Below are 22,528 nucleotides of genomic sequence, written 5' to 3'. Positions count from 1 at the left end.
ACAAAATAAAAACAGGGCAAAAACAATGATTCAAAAACAAAAATAATGTTAACATAACATGTTCAAAAAGGGGTAGTAAGAAGCAGACGCTTATTTTCCCTAATCCTTCATCTTCTCAATTAATTACATTTGATATATAGCTCCTCTTTTGTGTCTAAATACAACAAAATCTCACAGATATACATATTACATAGGTCGGATATAAATAGTTATAATAATAACAGTAGTCACATATTTTTTTACACTTATCGTAGTACCCATCTATTAATGTTTTAATGCTACTAGTCACTAAATATCATTGTGACATCATTGATAATAAAAACAATAGCAATAATAAGAGTTATGATATAATAATAGTAATAACAACAAGGTCAACTGTAGTTGTAAACGCAGTATTTCCAATCTCTACTATCACTCACACCCCATTTTCATCATCTCTGTATTCTGCCAGTAATGATTTTTTGTATTTAAATTTGAACACGTGAATAGTTGGACATCTTTTTTTGATCTCGTCTTGTAAATTGTTCCAATGTTTGACTCCACACACAGACACACACATACTCTTCCTGGTGGTCCTCACCTTGGGGATTTTGAATTTACTACAGCCCCTTAAGTTATAACTTCCCTCTTTCCAAGTGAACAATTTTTGGATGTTTTCTGGCACTATGTTTTTGTTGACCTAAAATAGCAATGAAAAAATTGACAAAATCATCCAATTTTAATAATTTGGACTGTCAGAATAAAATATTAGTATGATCCCGATATCCTACCCTGTGTATGGTTCTAAATTGCACGTTTTTGGAGGATAAAAAGGGGCTGTAGTGAACTTTTGTAATTATTGCCCCAGACTTCTGCACAATATGTTAAGTATGGCAGAACTAGAGAACAATATAATAAATACAATGCAATACAATGTAAGAGATTAAACCCTGATGACCTAATTTAACTTTGGTCCAAACCATGCAATAGTGCCTTTTTTACATTATTCATTTGTGTATCACTTGCTTTTTATCGTTTTGGTTGACCTATTTTGAGCATTTGAAATCATGCGGGCCGGCTCTCGCTTAGACTCAACAGGGCCCTTTTTATCCTGAATACACCCGCAGACTTTCAAAGGCGTTCTTGAAACAGCACGAGCGCTTGAATCTTCCTTCCACATACCGCAACTGAGCTCCTCGGCCGTCAGTGTGGCCACCGAGCGTCCCTGCAGGCGGCTCGGGTAGTCACACGTGGCGGCGGCTTGCGCGTTTCCTGACTCTGCATACTGTTTCAGAAGGTCCGCCAGCCACAGCAATTCACAGTCGCAGTTTAAAGAATTGGAGTCCAATCGTCTGAAAGCGTGACATGCACAAACATTTAGAGCAGGGGTCTCAAACTCAAATTGAGTTTGAGTTTAAGATGAGATTGGGCCAAACGGGGTTTTCCATAAAGACAGGACTGATAATAATATTGCGCTGTTCTTAAAAGAACAGTGTTTTATATTTGTTAACTAGATGCCATTGTAATGTGTCCAATAAAGACTATAAACTACACAGACTGAAAGCAAGCAAAAATCACCCTTTCTCTTCCAATTTTTATACAGCCTTTCTTAAAGAACAAATAAAAGAAGAGGATATATTTTTTCAAAAATAGATTAAAAATAGAGATGAAGAAATATGAAAAAAGGAATCCAGGAATAAAAAGAAAAGTAGGGGGAAATAATACACACAAAGGAAAATGGAGAAAAATAAAGAAAGGAATTGGAGAAAAAAAAGACAATTTATTCGCTTTTTTCACTTCATTTCTATCTTATTGTCTTTTATTTTTTTCATTTTTTTGTTCTTTTTTTCTTGAGTTTTACTTTGGGTCTTATTTCCTTTTTTTCATTTTTCTCTTTTTTCTATTTTCTTATTTCTCTCTCATAAGGTGTGTTTTGGTCACTTTGAGTCTCCTCCATATTTTGACTTCTTCCATTGGGCTTTTACCACTCGTTTTTGATGGCACAACAGAATAATGCGACATCTAGTTGGAAAATAATACACAATATCCCTCTATATTAAGGCGCGGGCATCAAAGTATCATCCTGGGGGGCACAATTGTGCCCCCGAGCAATGAGCTTGAGACCACATATTTAGAGTCTGGTCAAAAATTGTGTTGTAAGGCTTGGCTCACAAACTGACGAGTGTACTTCATTGGCATGTATGGGGGGAACTGATAAGCAAGGTCAGCTTCTCAATGGGTGACTTGGTTCTAAGGTGGAGAATAGATTGTATTTGAACCGCACACTGTAGAGTTGAAAACTACAGATTTTATCACTACGATGCGCTAAATACTACAACAATGTCCCTTCAAGAAAGTTAGTTGTCGGTCAGTTTCTATGAGCTATGAGGATTAAATTTGCATTAAAACTAATCCAAAAATATTTCCTGAACATTTTGCACAGAATGCATTTGTAAATAACTATTTCTGTAAAATGAATGTGTTTTGGGTCGAGTTTATTGTTTAAAATGGGTTGAGATAAAACCTGCAAAAAAAAAAAAGATTTCATTTTTGGGTAAGCCTGCTGATATGAAGTAAGAAGCTTTTCCACTCACAGTCTTTTCATGGCCTGCAGATTTGAGAAGGTTCCCGGGACCAGCTGTGTGATTCTGTTGTTGTGTAAAAACCTGAGAGAGACACAAACACATTTATGAGTCTAAATCAACTGATGGATAACTAACAGCATAACCCCAAACTTTAAAACTTTGCTCATCTATCTATCTAAGCCATATCGCCCTAATGGGAGGTGGCTAGAGTCAAGAACACACACATTCACCAAACATTCATTCCACTTTGCTCTTCCCAACCTGACACCGAACATTAAGCCCACAGCACAACAAGGGGTGAGTTGACTTACCATGCAACCCTTCATTGGCAGAGACCCGACAGCATACACTTGTTTACCCCTCCACATCATATGCGTCATTATCAGTCATTCTCAGCTATCCTTTGCCATTCACATCTATACGTAGCACACACTCGCGCATCCACCAATAAATTTTCCAAAACAATTTGGATTTTGAGTTTTTAGCCAGGCTATGCACAACACAACTATTTACCTATTATTTGATCGTTTTCTAGGTATCGCTGCTCAGAGAGATTACAATGGGGTCAACTGAAGCAACTGAACTGGAATTTAACAAGCATCTGGTAATACATTTCAAAGAAAAAGGTGACAAGATTGTACTATTTCAGGTCTGGTTCTATTGGTCACTATTGTGATTCACCCCTCCCAGTCTGCAAAAGACTTTCAATTAAGTGATTTTTATTTTTGACCAAAATGTGAAAATATAACTTTTAAGTGAAAGCACTGGTAATCAGATATTGGGATGGTCTTCAGCTCACAAGCACCATCTCTTTCACAGAAATTCTGAATAGAGAAAAATGTGAGAAGAAAAAAATACTATTTGTGGATGAAAGTGATATTTTTTCTGCATTGGTCACTGAACAAAAGCTTTTCAAACCCTACGAAAACTAAGTGTTCTATCTTTATGTACAATAGCTCAAACCCATCTTCTCATACTTAAATAATCACTATCTTATCGGTATATTTATTAGTAGAGGAGGGACCTAGCTTCTCTCCCAATTTCACAGCATGTTTATCTTTGCTTTTAATGTTTATTTTTATTAGCTAAAAGCCAATTGTGGGCTACAAATAACCCACAGGATGTATATTGGAAAACTTCAGATCATACAAAAGTAATCAGTGCTCAAGGATATCATCATGGTATCAATTCGAATTATTATTTTATTTGTCTTCAATTAATTAGGATGGATAGACAATTTGTTTGCTGAAATACCACACAACTGTTAAAACTAGAAAAAAATGTAGTTCTACACAATGTGAATAAAAAAATAGGTCGACTGTATTTCTTCGTTTTAACCATAAAAACCTGCTTCGGTCCTCGAAAAGGTTTATTTTATTTTTAAATGAAGTATGTATTAAACAAAAAATAGTAATTAAAAAAGAAACTTATTTGGGACATTGATTCACATCATACATCTTCGATATTTAGGAATTACTGCTGCTAACCCCAAACACAGAAGTGCCAAAACGATGCCCTCATTAGCTTTAACGTTGCTGATTCTGAGGAAACAATGAGAAGGTTCGTAATGGAGTTTGGAAGAGTGTGCGATAGGCGTAAGTTATGTGTGAATGTTGGGAAGAGTAAGGTGATAAAATCTTCACGGGATGGAGTGGGCATGGCGTTAGAAATAAGGTTGAATGAACAGGTGCTGGAAGAAGTTGAAAGCTTTAGGTACTTGGGTTGTGATGTGGATGCAGTTGGTGGAATGGAGTGCGAGGTATTGAGTGACTCAAGGAAGCAAGGTTTTGGGTGCCTTGAGCAGAGTGATGAGTAACAAAAGTATGAGTATGGATGTAAAGAGAGGACAGTCCTGTATGAGAGTGTGATTGTCCCGACTGTGTTGTATGCTGGAGAGACTTGAAGCCTGAACACAGATTTGAGAAGGAAATTAAATGTTTTTGAGATGAAGTGTTTGAAGAGTATGTTAGGAGTGACAAGATTGGATAGATTGGGAAATAAAATTGTAAGAGACATAACTTGAGTAGTAGTGAAAGTGAGCAGGTGTGTGGATATGAGAGTACTCGGCTGGTTTGGAGACATGAAGAGGATGGATGAGGAGCGAATGTTGAAAAGGATCTACAAAGCAGAAGTAAAATGAAGGGGACCAAGATGAAGGCCGCGGTTGACGTGGATGGTTGGTGTTATGAGTGCACTGCAGGAAAGAGGTCTAAATATAGTGAAAGCTAGAGCTGTTGTTGTTGATAGGAATGAGTGGAGATGTTGTGAAAGGATAGTGAGATGTTTGGATGCGTTCTAAGGGATGGGCAGGGCACCTGTATGATGTGGCATGGGTAAACCACTGAAAGCTCTGTTGAACAGAAGAGTGTGTTGTGTCACCATAACCCGAGGGACGAAAGCATGACCAACTTGGGTTCCGAGGTGCTGTTTGGGTAACTAACTCGGTTATATTTTGGAAGAAGTAGTAAGGAACTATAACTAATGACTTATTAAAGGAACGTGGTCAACACTGGTTGTCTTCAAGGTAGACTTGGGAGCTCCAGTAATCTTTAGATCCTTGGACTTGACTCAAGATTGATAACAAGCCACCCATTTTGATCAGCAAACTCTACCACCCTTCACCACGGAAGATTGAGGTAGTAGTTTTCTGGTTTCTCCTGACTTGTCTTCCACTGAGACCAAACCCCCGACTGGACTTTTTTTATCCCATTGAAACTAACTCAACCAAAAGTCTCATTCAATTTATCTTTATTTAATTCTGAGCCCAATGTTCTGCACATATTGTGTTGTTGTAAATGTTGAAAAATTATTACTAAAGTTATATTTTTCCATTTGTGTCGTTTGGTCATGTTTCTCTTGGCCCCTACTACCCTAGAGGTTTACATACTCCAAAGTGGGTAACATTTCTATGTGCTCTGCGATTGGCTAACAACTAGTGCAGGGTGTCCTGTGCCCACTGCCCAAAGTCTGATGAGATCTTTGTGATGATAAGCGGCTGTAAAGTGAATAAATGACTGACTGAACAAGTGTATGTAAGGTGATATTATAGGCATGTTCAATTTTTGTTTTGTTCAGTACTAACGCCCAGACATGTTCTCACTTACTCCACAAATTCGTCTTGCATGTTGTAATCTCTTCTCTTTCGCTATTCTCATTTTTCCCAGGCTGATTGTACCAGCGAGAATATTTCTGGAAGCCCCGACATAATTGGCAACACATTATTTCCTGACAGCTGTTTAACAAATACTCTGCAGAGTGAAACAACACTTGCATCATATGTTGCAGCTCTGAAATGGGAAAAAATGTACTTGGGGATAACCTCTTTCAACCTTAATTTGTGTTTTCTACTTTAAGGAGCAGCTTCACGGCTAGCCTTGCAGTACAGAGAACCCAACTAAAGAGAGCCAACTAAAAACTGGGTAAAACAAAACCCAATATATTTGACTACAATTAAAAAAATGTTTTAGTCCAGAGAAGTTGTCGACAACCTTTTCTGGACCAGTTCAATGACTAATATTCCTGCGGCCCAGCACACCAATAACGTCAGTAGTACAGTATTAACAATAACAATCATAATAATACTGAGTAATCACTAGATCAGCGGGATTTAAATTACATGGGAAAAGGCACTAGATTTTATCTCCTCATCACTATATTTTAACTAACGGTACCACGTTGTGTTACTTCTTTTTTATTATTAAGGCGCACGTAATCGGGAATCAAACCCAGATTGTGGCAATGAGAGCGTCATTGATGACGAGGGTAAACGCATTCAATTTCACAGTGGTACCTCTACTTACGAAAGTCTCTCCAAACAAAAAATTCAAGTTTTGTAGTACCTAAGAAGTCTACCACACAGAACAGCGCTTCCGAGCATGTTCCTGACCAAGGCCAGATCCATCGTTCATAAAATTAGTAATTTTGAGCTGTGGATCGCCACCAACAGCTTCGTCCGGAATTGCAGTATTTTTGTCATCACGGAGTCTTGGCTTCCCCGACGCCGCAGTCCAACTAGAAGAACGCACGCTACACCGGCATGACCGAGACGGAGACTCCGGTAAAAACAGGGGTGGGGGACTATGCGCTGCAATAACAGCAGAATCATTGACACACACTGCTCACCCGATATAGAGTTTCTAGCAGTAATCGGGTAGACCCTTCTATTTACCGAGAGAGCTAGCTGTTGTCATTGTGATTGCTGTTTACGTTCCACCGGATGCTAACGTTAGCATAGCGCCAAATCTCCTGCTCGCTGCTGTCAATAAACAGCAGCTTGTACACCCTGACGGAGCTTTTATTGTCGCCGGCGTTAATCACGCATGCTTAAGGACTGTACTCTCCAAATTCATTCAATATGTGGACTGTGCAACCAGGGGGAAACAACACTGAACCGTGTGTACAATAACATCAAACATGCGTACAGAGCTTCCCCCCTCCCCCCACCTAGCTGGATCCGACCATCTTTGTCTGTCCCTCACCCCCTCATACACCCATGCGCATTTCCGACGAATTGTCTAAAGCCGTCAAAAGCATACGTCACTGGATCAGTTTTCCAAGAAACACGAGGCAAAAAGATTCGTGATTTTTTTTTTTAATTCATTTTATTCTTTCCTTACGTCATGTGGCTCTCGTTTTATTTTCATTGTGCTGTAATATAATTTTAACATGTCTTTGTTTCATGTTCTGATGCTCTTTTATGAATTATCAATAGAATATACTGTACTTTTGCGGGGATTCATTCAAAATGTGTTTACCTATAAATGTTTTAGGTTAGAAAGCTACTCCCACAATGAATTACATTTGTAAGTAGAGGTGCCACTGTATCTCATCATTACACAACCTTTTCTCACTGTACCACATTGTCTCACCTTTGTCATCTTGAAGGTGCACGAGATTGGTTAATTGTAGTAGAATCTTGTTGTAGTAGAAACTCATTCCCATAATTGCTCCGACATGGAGCCACATTATAGAACAGGGGTCACTAACCTTTTAAAAGATGAGAGCTACTTTTTCTAACCAATTGGTGCAAAGGGTACCCAGTTCGATTTATAAACGGTGACTAATTATGTTATTACGATGCTGTTACTATGTTATTACCAGGTTAATCATTGGAAGTACGATAAAATACTCAGTGAATCACAAAAAATAATAATAATTTGATTAGAAAATCACAATGCCCCAGCACTGATGATCTACTTTTAGAACAGGTCCACAGGCACCTCTTGTGTCGTTAGGGGGCACACTAGTGCCCGTGGGCACCACGTTAGAGACCCCTGTTGTAAAAAGTGGTAATGGAGCATTATGGAAATAGATACAGCAAAAAAAACTCTTGTTTGAGAATTGACCATTCTCACGTGCCTTCATGTTAAAAAAAAAAAAAAGGCGAGACAACGTGAGTAAAGCAATGTGGTAATTAGATTAAAATCTAATGCGTTTTCCTATGTCATCAACTGTGCTCTCATTTCCGTGATCCAGGTTTGAATCCCGTGGCTTCCAATGTTGAGCATATAAGACCACCAAAATGTGTTTGTTGATTAACCATTGCCCAAATACAACATTAATCAGCACAAAACCTCACAAATTGAGGTTAATACTTAAAAGATAACCCGTGTGTATACAAATAAAAACAATATAAGCACGGGCGACTTTTATGCAACATTTTTTCTGAGTGCGGCGTTATCAAATGGCCCACGGCCCAGTGGTTGCTGCCTACTGGTCTAGAGAACTTCCTTAACCCCTTAACGTTCCTAGGACCGCCGACTGGACGTTAGACTGTTTGTTGGTAAACAAAGTGGTGTCCGTACGATGTCACCAGTCACTGAAATAAGTCTCATATCATGAGGAGGCTTAAACTCTTGGGATTCAAGATATGATGACCATTTTAAAATATACTCATCACAAACACATCACCATCAGTCAGAAAAAAGATAAACTAAAACTATAAAGCCGCTATTACTCAACCAAAAAGTCTTGTATTATTTCACTCATGAAACGATTCTCCTCATCCATGGTCTTGTTACATTCAGGACAGTCCAGTGAATCTAACCGTGGAAAATATTTACGCCAAAACGCACGATAATACAGTCAAATAAAAATAATCTGCCTGCATCCTGCATAATTTGATGATCCTTGTTGTAATCGGTCTGTTTGGCGCCATAACTCCCCATTAAAATTAAACAGACTCGTCACATAATTTCCAATATAGCTATTAGCCTCTGACATTTTGATTGACACCACTCTTGGCCAATTGGAAGCTTTTTTTCAAGGTCCTTAGCTTGTGACAAACTATGCGGGCCTGATTAAAAAAAACTGTCATAACCAATTCAGCTTAAAAATTCTTTAGCCAATAGTGACTGATTCAAATTTCCAACGTAATAAAAAAACGCTCTCTGCTCAATCTTGTAATTTTAAGCGCAAGTATTACGCGCAAATTGGCCAACGTAAAATACACAAATTCAAAGTTTTTATGGCTGTGAACTGGTTGTCTCCAAATGGCTACTTTTGGAAACGCTCTGACATACCATTAGAAAAATATGTAGTGTTTAGTTTTTCAGATTGAGATTAAATTTGACATGGTAAGTCTTCAAGCTATTGTCTCACCTGTTTTTAGCTAGGATGCCCATTGTATACTCCTTGCAGGCATCTGATTGCCAATTTATTTTCTTTTTTTTTAATCAGGCGAGAATAAAAAGCTTCTATTTTTGTGTGTTCCGAGTTGGATTACTCAATGTTGCAGTGATATCTTCAGTTTGGAACAAAGCTTCAGAGTGTTACCTTTCAAAAGAGACCAAAACCATTCATTATTCTCCGAACAGTTCAAGAACAGCATTCAATTTATGTAAATCTTGCATTGAGATTTTAGGCGAATTTTACAGGAACGGTAAGGGGTTAAGGAAACTCAGTTTATTAAAATCAACCCACTCAAAACTTATTGGAAATATCATTGAAAACCAAGCTATGTCTGCTATCTAGTGCTAATTGTTGACATTATAACTTAGAAATACAATCCACCATTGCACATACAGGCAACACTTGTTTGTGGTAAGGCGCCCGCTTTGAGACTGGGAGGTCGGTGGTTCGCGCCCCGGCCGAGTCATTCCTAAGACTTAAAAAGTGGTCGGCGGCGCCCTCTGTTGGCTGCGGCTGCATCGGCTCGCTACAACGGGTCAGGTGCAATCGACATTTCGTTCTGTGTACATTGTTACACAGAATGACAATACAAGGAAATTATTATTATTATTATTATTATTCGTATATTTTCAAACGTTTTTCTCAATATATATATATATATATATATATATATATATTCCCCCTTTTTTACTATCTTATAGCCCTTTTGTGGCTTCATTATTGTATTACCTAATTTTAGAACAGCAGGTATTGCTCAAGCCCGTGTGTGAATGTTCCTTAAATCTATTGAACACAATCTATGTGCCGTACTTACAGTCGTTCAAGCTTTGGTAGGTGACTGAATGATTCTGGTTCCAATGACTCAATGCTGTTGAAGTGGAGGTACCTAAAGAAGAAAAAAATCATTGTATCACGTGATTTATGAGCCACTAAGTATATTAAATAAATGCACACAATTTTGTTTATCATTTACAAAGATTTGACCCCCAAAAAATAAAAAAAAAATGTGGAAAACATTTTTGAAAAGTGGGTTTACATTTTTGATATTTTTTTTGTGTGGATAAAAAATCCGATAAAAAAATAAAAATGCATTGCTATTTCTATTTTGTTTTGTATGAAAAGTCCAAATATAATAGGATTTTCTGATACAGTTGTAGGAAAAGAATATCTTACATATTTGCAGGTGTATAGCATATATTTGTATGTAGTTTTGTTTATTGTCAAGTTTTTGACAAACACTTTGGATTTTTTTATTGTTTAATATTATTGAATGTTATCTTATTTTGTGCACTATTTTTCTATCTGTTCAAAACTTATATAATATTTGAATCAAGAGGAGGAAACTAAAAATCTGATTGATCGTATAATTGAAAAGAAAATCAATGGTTTGCTCGATTATAAAAATAATCGTTCGTTGCAGCACTAGTGTAAAAGCAATGAAGACACACATGCAAAGCCCTGCAAACAGACCTAAGTCCACCTAGTATTTTGATTACTGAAAAAAAAATAAAAGTGATTTCAAGAAAATACAGACACTTTCTTATATGCTCTTTGTAAAAAAGCAAACAACACACAGCTGAAGCAGATTTTGAAGCTAACAAACACAGATTATGTAAAAAATATTCTAGTTATTGACGTGCTATCATTTGCTGTGTAAATTAAATGCCACTCTTATGCCAAGCAGACAATCTTCTGATACTAAATTGCCTTCTTGTAGTCTTTTGAAAGGTGATTCATAATGCTGTGTTTTACTTTTGTGGTCTTTTGTGATTAAGAGTAGTTAGGATGAAATCAATGTTAGCAGGACATGCAGGAATAAGAGCAGTTCAGATCAAGTCAGTCACCGTATCGTGTAGACCATTCTATATACCGCGAGAACTAACTGTGCTCATTGTGATAGCTGTTTACATTCCTCAGGATGCTAACGCTAGCACAGCGCTAAACCTCCTGCTCGCTGCCATCAACAAACAACAGCTTGCACACCCCGACGGAGCTTTCATTATCACTGGCGACTTTATTAAGGCATGTTTAAGGACTGCTCTTCCAAAATTCTTTCAACATGTGAACTGTGCAACAAGGGGTAAAAAAAAACTTTGGACCGCGTTTACAGCAACAACAAAAACGCATACAAAGCTTCCCCCCTCCCCCACCTAGTAAATTCCGATCACCTATGCCTATCCTTTACCCCCTCATCCGAAGGAAAACAAAACCTGTAACGAGGACAATACAAACGTGGCCTGAGGGAGCCCTCTCCAAGCTGCTTTGATCAAACTTGCTGGGAGGTATTTGAACACCATGACCTCCAGAAATTCACTGACACTGTTTTATCCTACATCTGTTACTGCACGGATTAAGTCACAGTATATAAAAAAATCAAAAACTACCCAAATCAAAAACCCTGGATGTCCAGCGAGGTGCGCACCCTCCTCAAACACCACAACACCGCCTTCAGGTCTGGAGACAAGGCTCTTTACGGGGTGGCCAGGGCTGACCTGAAGAGAGGCATCAAGAAAGCAAAAGCAGCCTACACAAGGAGGATCGAGCACCTCTTCGCTGGGAATGACCCGAGCAGGATGTGGCAGGGCCTTCAACACATCACCAACTTCAGAGGCCACAACCTGGCAACTGTTGAGGCTGAGGCTTCACTAGCTGAGGACCTTAATCAGTTCTTCGCTCGCTTTGAAGCGGGAAGGCCACAAACAGCCACATCACACCCACCAACAACCAGCAGCAATTCCCTCACATTTCAGGAGCACGAAGTTAGGCGTGCGCTGAATACCATAAACCCCAGGAAGGCAACTGGCCCGGATGGAGTACCAGGGAGGGTACTCAGGGACTGTTCCGATCCGCTGGCTGGGGTCTTCACCACCATCTTCAACCGGTCCCTGTCACAGGCGACCGTCCCACCTTGCCTCAAAACCTCCACCATCATTCCCATCCCCAAAAAATCAGCAGTGGAAAGCCTCAACGACTACAGGCCTGTAGCTCTTACGCCTGTGGTCATGACGTGCTTCGAGAGGTTAGTGTCCCGGCACATCAAAAACTTCCTGCCACTCACACTGGACCGCCACCAGTTTGCCTACAGGGCAAACCGCTCCACTGACGACGCCATAAACACAGCACTTCACACCGTGGCTGAAACACCTGGACCACCGGGGGAGCTACGTCAGAATGCTCTTTCTGGACTTCAGCTCAGCCTTCAACACCATTATCCCGGAGATCCTGGTGGAGAAACTTGCACACCTAGGACTCTCTCCCTCCATCTGCCACTGGATAATGGACTTCCTCTCCAACCGCCCACAGTCGGTGAAACTCGGTACCCACGTCTCTCCCACCCTAACACTAAACACTGGCTCCCCCCAAGGTTGTGCACTGAGCCCCCTGCTTTTCACCCTCTACAGCTCCGACTGCTCACCGACCCACCCCACAAACACTATAATTAAGTTCGCTGACGATACCACCTTGATCGGCCTCATCTCTGAAGGGGACGAGGCGGCATACAGGGATGAGGTGGAGTCACTTTCAACGTGGTGTTCGGAAAACCACCTCATATTGAACACCACAAAAACAAAAGAACTGATTCTGGATTTCAGAAGGAATGGCAGGAATCCAGCACCACTCACCATAAAAGGAGACTGTGTAGAGAGAGTCCACTCTTTCAAATTTCTGGGTGTGCACATCTCCGACAACCTCTCCTGGTCTGCAAACACCAGAGCGGTGGTAAGGAAGGCCCAGCAGCGACTGCACTTCCTGAGATTGCTCAGGAAAAATAATCTAAAACAGCAGCTGCAGGTGTCCTTTTACAAAGCCACAGTCGAGAGCATCCTAACATACTGCATCACAGTGTGGTATGCTGGGTGCACAGCAGCAGACAGGAAAAAGCTCCAGAGGATCATCAAAACAGCCCAGAGAATCGTCGGCTGCTCTCTGCCCAGTCTGGAGGACATTGCCTGCTCTCGCTACCTCAGCAGAGCAGGAAACATCATCAAGGACTTTTCTCACCCCGGCCACCACCCCTTCGACCTGCTGCTTTCCGGCAAGCGCTACAGGTCCCACAAAGCAAAAACAAACAGACTCAGAGACAGTTTCTTCCCCACAGCCATTACCACCCTAAACAGAAACCGCACAAAAAACTGAAAACTGTTGCAAAAAACTACCTCACACGAATGTAAAATGGTACTCACGTACATGCTGTCTGCAATATGTTTGTTCACTGCTCAAAACAGACACCGCACAAGAAACTGAAAACTCGTGCCAACACTACCTCATACGAATATAATGGTACTCATGTCTATGTTCTTGCACATGTCGACTGCACTACGTTTACTGCTCACCTTGCACAATGTCTGACCATTTCCTCTTTCTGCACTATGATGTCTATGTTTGCACCAATGCATATGCTGACTATTTTTTTGCACTATGATGACTTTGCACCAAATGCAATATTGCACAACCCTTACGATACCAACGGTATCACGACAACACTGTATGTAACATCCCACATGCCGACATTTCTTGTGTAAATACCATGTAAATTATAACTATAGCCTTATCCCCCTTGTTTTATAACCTTATCTTCTCTGTTCTTTTATCTTCTTGGCTCATACCTCACTGTGAATGTGTAAAACTGGAGTGTCATGCCCAATTTCGTTGTCACAATATGTTAACCCATTTTGTAACAATGACAATAAAGGTATATTCTATTCTATTCTATTCTATTCACTTAAAAAACATGTGAGGTCAGGTATTGGCATATTTATGTTGCCTTATGGGGTTTACTCAAAGTATATTTGTGCATGAGAGTGAGCTGAGATTTTGTTGCTTGGTAATAAATCCCAATATTCTTGCAAAACTCGGAGCATCTGCCAAACAGGAAGCCTGCTGTTGCGATTTGATTCAACGAATTAGCCATTTGTTCCGCATTATTACTAGAAGATGAAGTCACAGAATGAAATGAGGATTTTGCTCAGGGAAATTAAGTTTTGCAACTGTAATATATACAGTATATACCCAGATTCCACGCTCATGTTTACACTATTAAGACCAAGTTTTTGTTAGCCTTGTTTTTGGGGAAACATGGCTATAATTCTTTTACCTCGATTAGCATTGCACTCTCAATTGACCAACGTTGACAGCAACTTAACGGAGCTCCAAAATATTTTACTGCTATTTGAAACTGCTATTTGTTTATTTTTGTTCAAATTTATGCTTAAGTTTTCTTGACGGTTAATGGCTAGTTGAAAACACAGTGTACTTGAATTATGTCATACACTAACAGACCAATTACTTAGTGGTTTATTAGCACACTTAATTAGTCGGTTAATATGATTTCGGGAGGGGTTGTGTCGTCTAAAAGTAGGGGTGGATAATATGATTTTTAATTGATTTGACATTTAATGAGTGAACAAGACCGTTAGATCATCCTTTAAATTGTTTCTATTCTTAAGTTTCCAATGTTTTTTTTTCAATTCATTTATTTTAGTTACAGAATATAGCTTTGAGAGAGTGTTTGTATGACACACAGTGCATGCACACCTATTACACTTTCATACTCCTCTCGTTATTTCTACTACAATTAAGACAACAGAGAGAACACCAAAGACTTATCAGCACATTTTGAGGACTGTCAAACCCAAAATGTGTTACTTAATCTACCTAGATCAGAAGTCAGGAACCGTTTTGACCCAAAGAGCCATGAAAGCAATACATACACATTTATACATATACACACACACACAGTATATTTTAAGACAAATTCAACAAAAATGCCAAACCTGCTTTCCAGACAGAAAATAATAATTCAGCACACTTTTTCACTGTTTGATGATTTCAATGAAATTCTAATAATGCCATATCAGAAAATATACCAATTTTTGTTCTCCCTCCTGCAGTTACTTAAGATCATAGAGGCTAATTTTGACCGTAATTTTTTTCCTTGCAAATAATGGTTTAAAAACAAGATTGAGCAGAGGGCGTTTTTTTATGTCACAAAATACGGCAAACAAGAAGCATGCGGTTGTTACAAGCACCGTTTCCAGAGGCACTTAAGCTTCAGTTCAACAAGTATGAGGATTGACAAACTGTAGTTTGTGACTCATCCGGATAAATTCCATGGGCAAAACCAGAAAATGCAACAAGTAAAATACCGGTAGGCACAATTTTGACCCTGTAGGTACTGTTTACAACCAGATCTTTACCAGGATAGTCCTTTGGACCTGATATCTACCGTAAATTCAATCATATGTTTTTTCAGTGAGTGAAAAGCACACATTACATTGCTTGGTGTCCTGTTTTTCTGTCAAATTATAACATAACATTCTTAACTTCAAGTACAGTGTTTCAAACAAACCATTCAAAACTCAAAAGCACTGTAATTCTGGCCGGATTTGATTGAAAAATACCGTAAATTCCGGACTATAAGACGCTAATTTTTCCTAAATGTTCAGCCCTGCGGCTTATTCAGTGAAGCGGCTTATTTAAGTAATTTTTCTAATGAACACCAGTGGTACTCGAGTACAAAAGGTAAAATTTAGACCCTTGGAATTGTGCGCCGAGGTAAATTGCATCCTCTTGGATTATGATCGAATTGTCCATATAACAGAGGATAGAAGTTCGTTTCAGATGTGAGGAAGACGCCCTTGAAGACATCAATATTGACGAGTGAGACGAGAACGGCATACCGTGAATTTCATAATTGCGGCACAGCCTTTTTTAAACAGCCACTCTTTGAGCCCTGCGAGCGTGTTAGGAGTAGCGTGGTGGTACCTTTCACAGGCACGGTTTGGGATGAAAGTTATATTATTATTATTATTAAAGCTTTGAAAACTCTCTCGGTGTACCGTCTTTCTTTGTAAATATGTGTAACCATGTATAATATGTATTTGCAACTGTATATTTTTGTCATGTATTTATTTGTATTTATTTTGGACACTTGTTCTGATAAGTCTTGCACTGACCAAGTAAAAAGAAGGGGCGTAACAGACGTGGGGGATTATGGGAAGTAGAAACCAGTAAAGGTGAGTGTTTGTGGACACCGCAGACAAAAGTGCATATTTATTTTTCCCACCCTTAATTTTGGAAATATATTCTTTTTTTTTCCTTGGATTACTTTTAACGGGCACCTGGACTTTGCAGGTCTGCATTAAATGATAACCACTGGTATAATTTTCCGTTTAATCAGCCAACCATGAGAGTCTAATAGTATCGGCATGTCTTGGTCAGGTCAGGCTCTTAAATTAGCCCCTTCGCTGGAAACAAGCATTTCAACCTAGTAGCTAGAGGTATAATATGACATGTCTAGTAACTAGCAAGTAACAGAGAATCAACATATCTATACAGGTTCTCTCCAATAAAAATGTTCAGTTAAAAAGGACTTATTTTCTCAATGTGGATGCATGCGGCTAATATACCGGTGCGGCTTGTGTATGTAATAAATCCGTTTTCCTCCCGAAATGTGGGGGGTGCGGCTTATAATCAGGTGCGCCTTATAGTCCGGAATTTACGGTAGTCAGAATTTTGATCCCTGGTTACTGCGTGGAACCTGATTTTTAAATGTGGGTTTGAGGTGTTCTTAAAGTTGAAAATTAATTATTCTCTCTATTAAAAGTGGGTACGTCATTTGAAAACTTAAGCCTGCTTTCATGACTAAGCCAGAAAATGGCAGCAGAGTAACACATTTTGCGTTTATTTCTTAGACAAACCCAATGGAAAATAAAGCATGAGGTTTCTTTGAACTCATTGTAAAAACATCCTCAATCGAGAAAATATTTAGCTTTCAACTTTTTAAGGACACCTCCAGCCACGCACCCAAGGTTTTAGTATGTGTTACCGATGCCAAACTGAGTTCAAAGAGCCCATATTCTTTATTTTTTTCTTGTGCCTATCCGTTTTTATCTTACTTTTATCAGGCCTGTTCGGGGCAGAAAAAAAACCCAAAAAGATAAAAAGAAAAAAGTTTAATCGAGCGTGTCTAAGAAATGCGCACACATTATGTGTTACTCTGCGACCATCTTCCGTCTTAAATCCATTATTGCAACCCTTTTTAGTTTTAAAGTGCCGCACCCCACCTTTAAGATAAATTGGCCCTGATTACAACCATGAATATAATCATACGTAAAAAATTTTAGACAGTAAAAGAAGATACAGTACATGCTTTGTTACATGGCTTCTGTCACATTTCAACACAGACAACAACTATCGTCCGACATAAACAACTTTTAGAAATATAGACAACAAATAGATAGATAGATAGATAGATAGATACTTTATTCATCCCCGAAGGGAAATTCACATTTCCAGCAGCATCCCTGAGCTGAGAACAGTACAATAATAAAGCCAAAAGTATACAATATACAAATACCCAGTGTGACGTGCAAATGCCCACTGTAGTGTGTTATATAGAGTAACTAAATAGTGCTACACAGAATACATATTGCAGTAAGATTCGGTAATATCCAATGTAGGTGGTGTGGTTTAATGTGGGCCTTTACTCTGCCGGGTGGAGTTAAAGAGCCTCATGGCATGAGGAAGAAAAGATCTCTTCAGTCTGTCCGTAGTACAAGACAGTGACAGCAGTCTGTCGCTGAAACTGCTCTTCTGTCTGATAATGCTGTGTAGTGGATGCGATGGATTGTCCATGATTGACCTCAGCTTTTTCAGTGCTCGTCTCTCAGCTACTGTTGTTAGGCTGTCCAGCTCTTTGCCCACAACAGAGCTCGCTTTCCTAGCCAGTTTATTGAGACGAGAGGCATCCTTCTTCTTGACGCTGCCTCCCCAACACGCTGCCGCATAGAAGAGGGCGCTTGCCACTACTGTCTCATAGAATATTTTCAGTAGCTTTTTGCAGATGTTAAAGGAGGCCAGCCTTCTGAGGAAGTAAAATCGGCTTTGCCCTTTCCTACATAGAGCTTCTGTGTTGGCAGTCCAGTCCAGTTTGTTGTCCAGCTGCACACCCAGGTATTTGTAGGTCTGGACAAATTATATAAATAGCAGTAAAAGCGAGTGCAGCAGGAGGCAGCCTTTGCTGGGCATTATGATGACACTAGTAAGCAGCATAAAAATAAAATTAAAATAACAATGAGGGCTTGGGACCTGTAACTGCAGATTTGTTGTCCGAGCTATGAGACATGAGAGTCACGCAAGAGGGGTTAGCAGGGTACACAAAGTGCTGGTGTGCACAGAGGGAAGGTGAAATGTGGCGCACAAATAAAAAATAGCTGCACTGAAAGACAAGTGAGCAATGCAATATAAACTCACTGCCTGTACATAAAACACAGAATAAAATGACATTTTTTTTCCATGTCAAACTGTCTAATCCGGATTACTTTTGGGTGACAGCTGTTTCAGAGGGAAACAAAATCAGAGAGCGGGAGTAGAGGAAGCAGCAATGGATAGCAGCACAATGCAAAATGCGGCGAAAAAATTGATCACTTACAGTTGCTCAAGTGAGACAAGTCCCTTGAACGCTTGTCTGTCAATTGATTGGATTTCATTCTTGTACAAATAGCTGGAAGGAAAGATAACCATTTATATTAGTATCACAATCAGACATCTGCATCTTCCCATTACCCCCTGTAGCTGACCAAAAGAGGAACGCAAAATCAAGGACCGCCTTGTGCTGTAAGGCATCTAAAGACATCTGAGCGTGTTTTCATTAGCCGCATGCACTCAGAGCAGACCACAAATCAACCAAAAAGCTGCCAATCTTGTTCTTTTCCCAGTTATTGTCGTTTAGCGCAGGGGTTGGGAACATTTTTGACCCAAAGAGCCATAATGAAAAAAAAAAAAAAATATATATATATATATATATATATATATATATATATATATATATAATAATAATAATAATAATTTCCTTGTATTGTCATTCTGTGTAACAATGTACACAGAACGAAATGTCGATTGCACCTGACCCGTTGTAGCGAGCCGATGCAGCCGCAGCCAACAGAGGGCGCCGCCGACCACTTTTTAAGTCTTAGGAATGACTCGGCCGGGGCGCGAACCACCGACCTCCCCGCTCATATATATATATATATATATATATATATATATTTTTTTTTTTTTTTTTCTGAGAGAGCACCATAACATACATTTTGAGACCAATTTCAGCAAAACCTCCAAACTCGCTCTCCAGGAAAAAGCTAATATTTCAGCGCACTTTTTTCCCACTGATGTTAGATGATTTGAGAAAATTTGTGAAATAAGAATAATGACAACGAGACTGCATCCCATATCAACAAATACACCATTTAAATTGTCTCCTTTCCACAATTACTTAAAATCATTGGGGCCTCATTTTGACCATTTTTAACAAAAAAATTCTACCGTATTGGAGTGTGAGTGTGTGTGTGTGAATGGGTAAGCGTGAAGCACATTGTAAAGCGCTTTGGGAGGTCTTCATTGACTTGAAAAGTGCTATATAAATGCAGATTTATCATTTATCAAAACAAGGTGCAAGCAGTCATTTTGTAAAAAATTCACAAAATGCTGTGAAGGAGGATACAGATTTACCCTCGGTGCAGACGTGTTGGGCAGAGAGAAGTCTGTGTGCAAAACTCTGCCCACCCCTACCGCTTACGCAATCAAATTGCTTTGTGTGCTTTCTGGGTGTTAACTTTTTCTTCTTTGCCGTTTCATCATTGAGTGTTTCAACAATGAACCTTTATTGTTTGATGAGCTTCCATATAAAAGGATTCCAAAGCGACTAACACCAAAACGGGGTCAGTTGGTGTGACACCTTGACTGTAAACTGTAGTGGAGACTATGCTGTGTATATGCTGGGCCAAACCATTCTTCATACTAATGCTACGTCAACCGCACGCGCAATAGACGTGACTCTAAGCTTTTCACATTCGGAGTTCAACATATGAAATTTGCATTAGGTTCACTTATCTCTGAGCCATATGCACTCATGAAAAGAGCCAAATATGGCTTGTGAGCCATAGGTTGCTGACTCCAGCCTAAGCGACAGACCGTGGCACAATTATTTACTGTGCACACTTCATTGAAGAATCACAATGCTAGCAAAGTGTTTACATTCCTGCCACAAATGAAACAAACATTTCAACTTTTTTTCTGAACCTTATTGAAAAAAAAAATGTTCCAATACAACTTTAGATTTAGAGGCAGAAAAAAGGTGCCTTTAAAGCTAAATTTAGTTGAAATTGCTTAAAGGACAGTGTGCATTATTTGACCACTTGATGCAGAGAATATTCATGCTTCAATTCTTTATGAAAGTCATTTGGACTAAATACGACTAAAATATCTCTCTGTTCATTTACTGTCGATGACAGCTACAAATATTTTTGACATAAACTTTTTCCCAGCCATTGACGTCTACGTCTGTCAATGAGCTAATGGACTGCGTCTTAAATTCCCCTTTAAAACTTGGCCAGGCTTTCAACTGTAGGTCACACACCCAAAAATTGTAACATTGGAGAGTACTTTCTTGCCAGCTGTTTTTCATTTATTTATCCATCCATCCATTATCTGCACCGCATATACTCAGTAAGGTCGCGGGGGTGCTGGAGCCCATCCAGGCTATCTTTGGGCAGTTGGCAGGGGACGCCCTGAACTGGTTGCCAGCCAGTCACAGGGCACACAGAGACGGACAAGTCACTTGCTCATTCACACCTAGGGGCAGTTTGGACCAGCCAATTACCTGACATGCATGTTTTTGGAGTGTGGGAGGAAACCGGAGTGCCCGGAGGAAACCCACGCAAGCACGGGGAGAACATGCGAACACCACACAGGAGGTTTGATCTCATGATCCTCAAAACAGTGTCGCACTGCCGTGCTGCCCGCTGTTTTTCATGTCCCGTCTTAAAAAAAATTGTAGTTCAGTTTAACATGAATTAATAATTTCCAGGACAAAACCTTTAAGTTTGTGTTTGTGACTTTTGCCAATTGACCCACAAATTGATGTGGTCAGTTACTGATGATGCAAAAGGATATTGGACTACTGCGCTGTAGTTAAACCCAAACTCAAACTCACCCACTCACACCTTTTATCAATTTAACTTCATACACTGCAGCGTGGTCACATAAACAGAAACATATTTTTTCACTCCTATCCTCGCAATCAATGTAACCTGAATTAGTGTTTATCAGATATTACCATTTAACAAAATTTACAGCAAAATACTTGACATAAAAAATGCAAACTAAATTCAAAAGAAAAATACAAAAAAGAAAACACTAAGTTTTAGTAGTTACTGGCACATATTTTTCGAGCTACTGTAACACTCAGAGCAGAAAAATATCAAACTTTTATTTCAACTACTGTTTGTTTGGTTTTCTACGCATTTCAAACTGAAATTAGGTCTGCAACCACTAATCAATAACATCAATAACATTGGCAACCAATTAGATCCTCGATTGGTCACACACCAAGTTTGTTAAATCAATGCAAATAAGAGTACACTCAATTTCGTCCGGGCAGAGTATGAAAAATAATGGTACATTTTTTTAACTCTACACAAGAGGCAGATTCTTTAGCATATTATATATATTTTTTATAATGGGAATGTGTATCGAATTCAAATATTCAACCAAAAAAAAAAGTGACTCAAACGTTTGGCAAACTTTATCTAGTGGGGGATTTTGTAAGGGTCATTGTTCTATAGTCGTTATTAATTATCCATTATCGGTCAATTCATAATTCACTACAAAGCCACGGGCCGAGACACTTGTTCTCAGCCAATAGGCCGAGTCAAGGTCCTAGCCACAGGGCCAAGCAGCGATCAGTGCGAATGACCCCTGGACTGGACTTGGACATGCCTGCTGTATACAAATGCATAGATCAGGGGTGGCGAACACGCGGCTCTTGGCCAATAAGAATGCGGCTCTTTTGTGTGTGTGTCTGTCTGTCATGGCAGGTCAGTGTTTGGTGTGGCTCTGACTCTCACAGTTACAAATTTGAGATGAGATGAACAAACTCCCAATATAAAGGTTAAACTTGAAGTCAGGACGGAATTTCAATTCCACTATCATGACACACACGTGCAGTACACGGTTTCAAATACATTCCAACGAACACAATTTCAATAGAATAACACCCAAACCTTTAAACAGAAGCTTGTATTACTTGTCAACTATATTTTGACTCTCCAAAATGAAAAGTAATAGAAGTAGTATTGACTCTCAAGTGGCCTCATTAAGGTCTGCTAAATACAATACAGGGGAAAATAAAAAAACTACATTATATACAGATATTGCTAAAATATTATTAGACAATCTGTTTGTGTACTTAAATAACCCACTTTTAATGAAATTAGGATGTTGTGGAAACACCAGCTAAAAGCACAAATCAATGATTTGGAAAATGGTTTCTTTTT

The 22,528-nt window shown here is 39.2% G+C and overlaps 1 protein-coding gene across 1 annotated transcript in view; it reads right to left on the bottom strand.

The window, feature by feature from the left end:
- pxdn (peroxidasin) overlaps positions 1-22,528 on the bottom strand; it is an 86,392-nt gene that overhangs the window by 31,164 nt on the left and 32,700 nt on the right. Inside the window, exons 4-7 of the mRNA XM_088354211.1 lie at positions 18,628-18,699; positions 10,009-10,080; positions 2,574-2,645; positions 1,162-1,331 (exon numbers count right to left, since the gene is read on the bottom strand). Of these exons, the coding sequence (XP_088210337.1) occupies positions 1,162-1,331; positions 2,574-2,645; positions 10,009-10,080; positions 18,628-18,699 (386 nt within the window). The remainder of the gene's footprint in view (positions 1-1,161; positions 1,332-2,573; positions 2,646-10,008; positions 10,081-18,627; positions 18,700-22,528) is intronic.

Source organism: Urocampus carinirostris, chromosome 15 (genome assembly GCF_059441175.1).
Source record: "Urocampus carinirostris isolate Australia breed hairy pipefish chromosome 15, RoL_Ucar_1.0, whole genome shotgun sequence".
Lineage (NCBI taxonomy): Eukaryota > Metazoa > Chordata > Actinopteri > Syngnathiformes > Syngnathidae > Urocampus > Urocampus carinirostris.
This window is presented reverse-complemented; position numbering and strand designations above follow the sequence as displayed.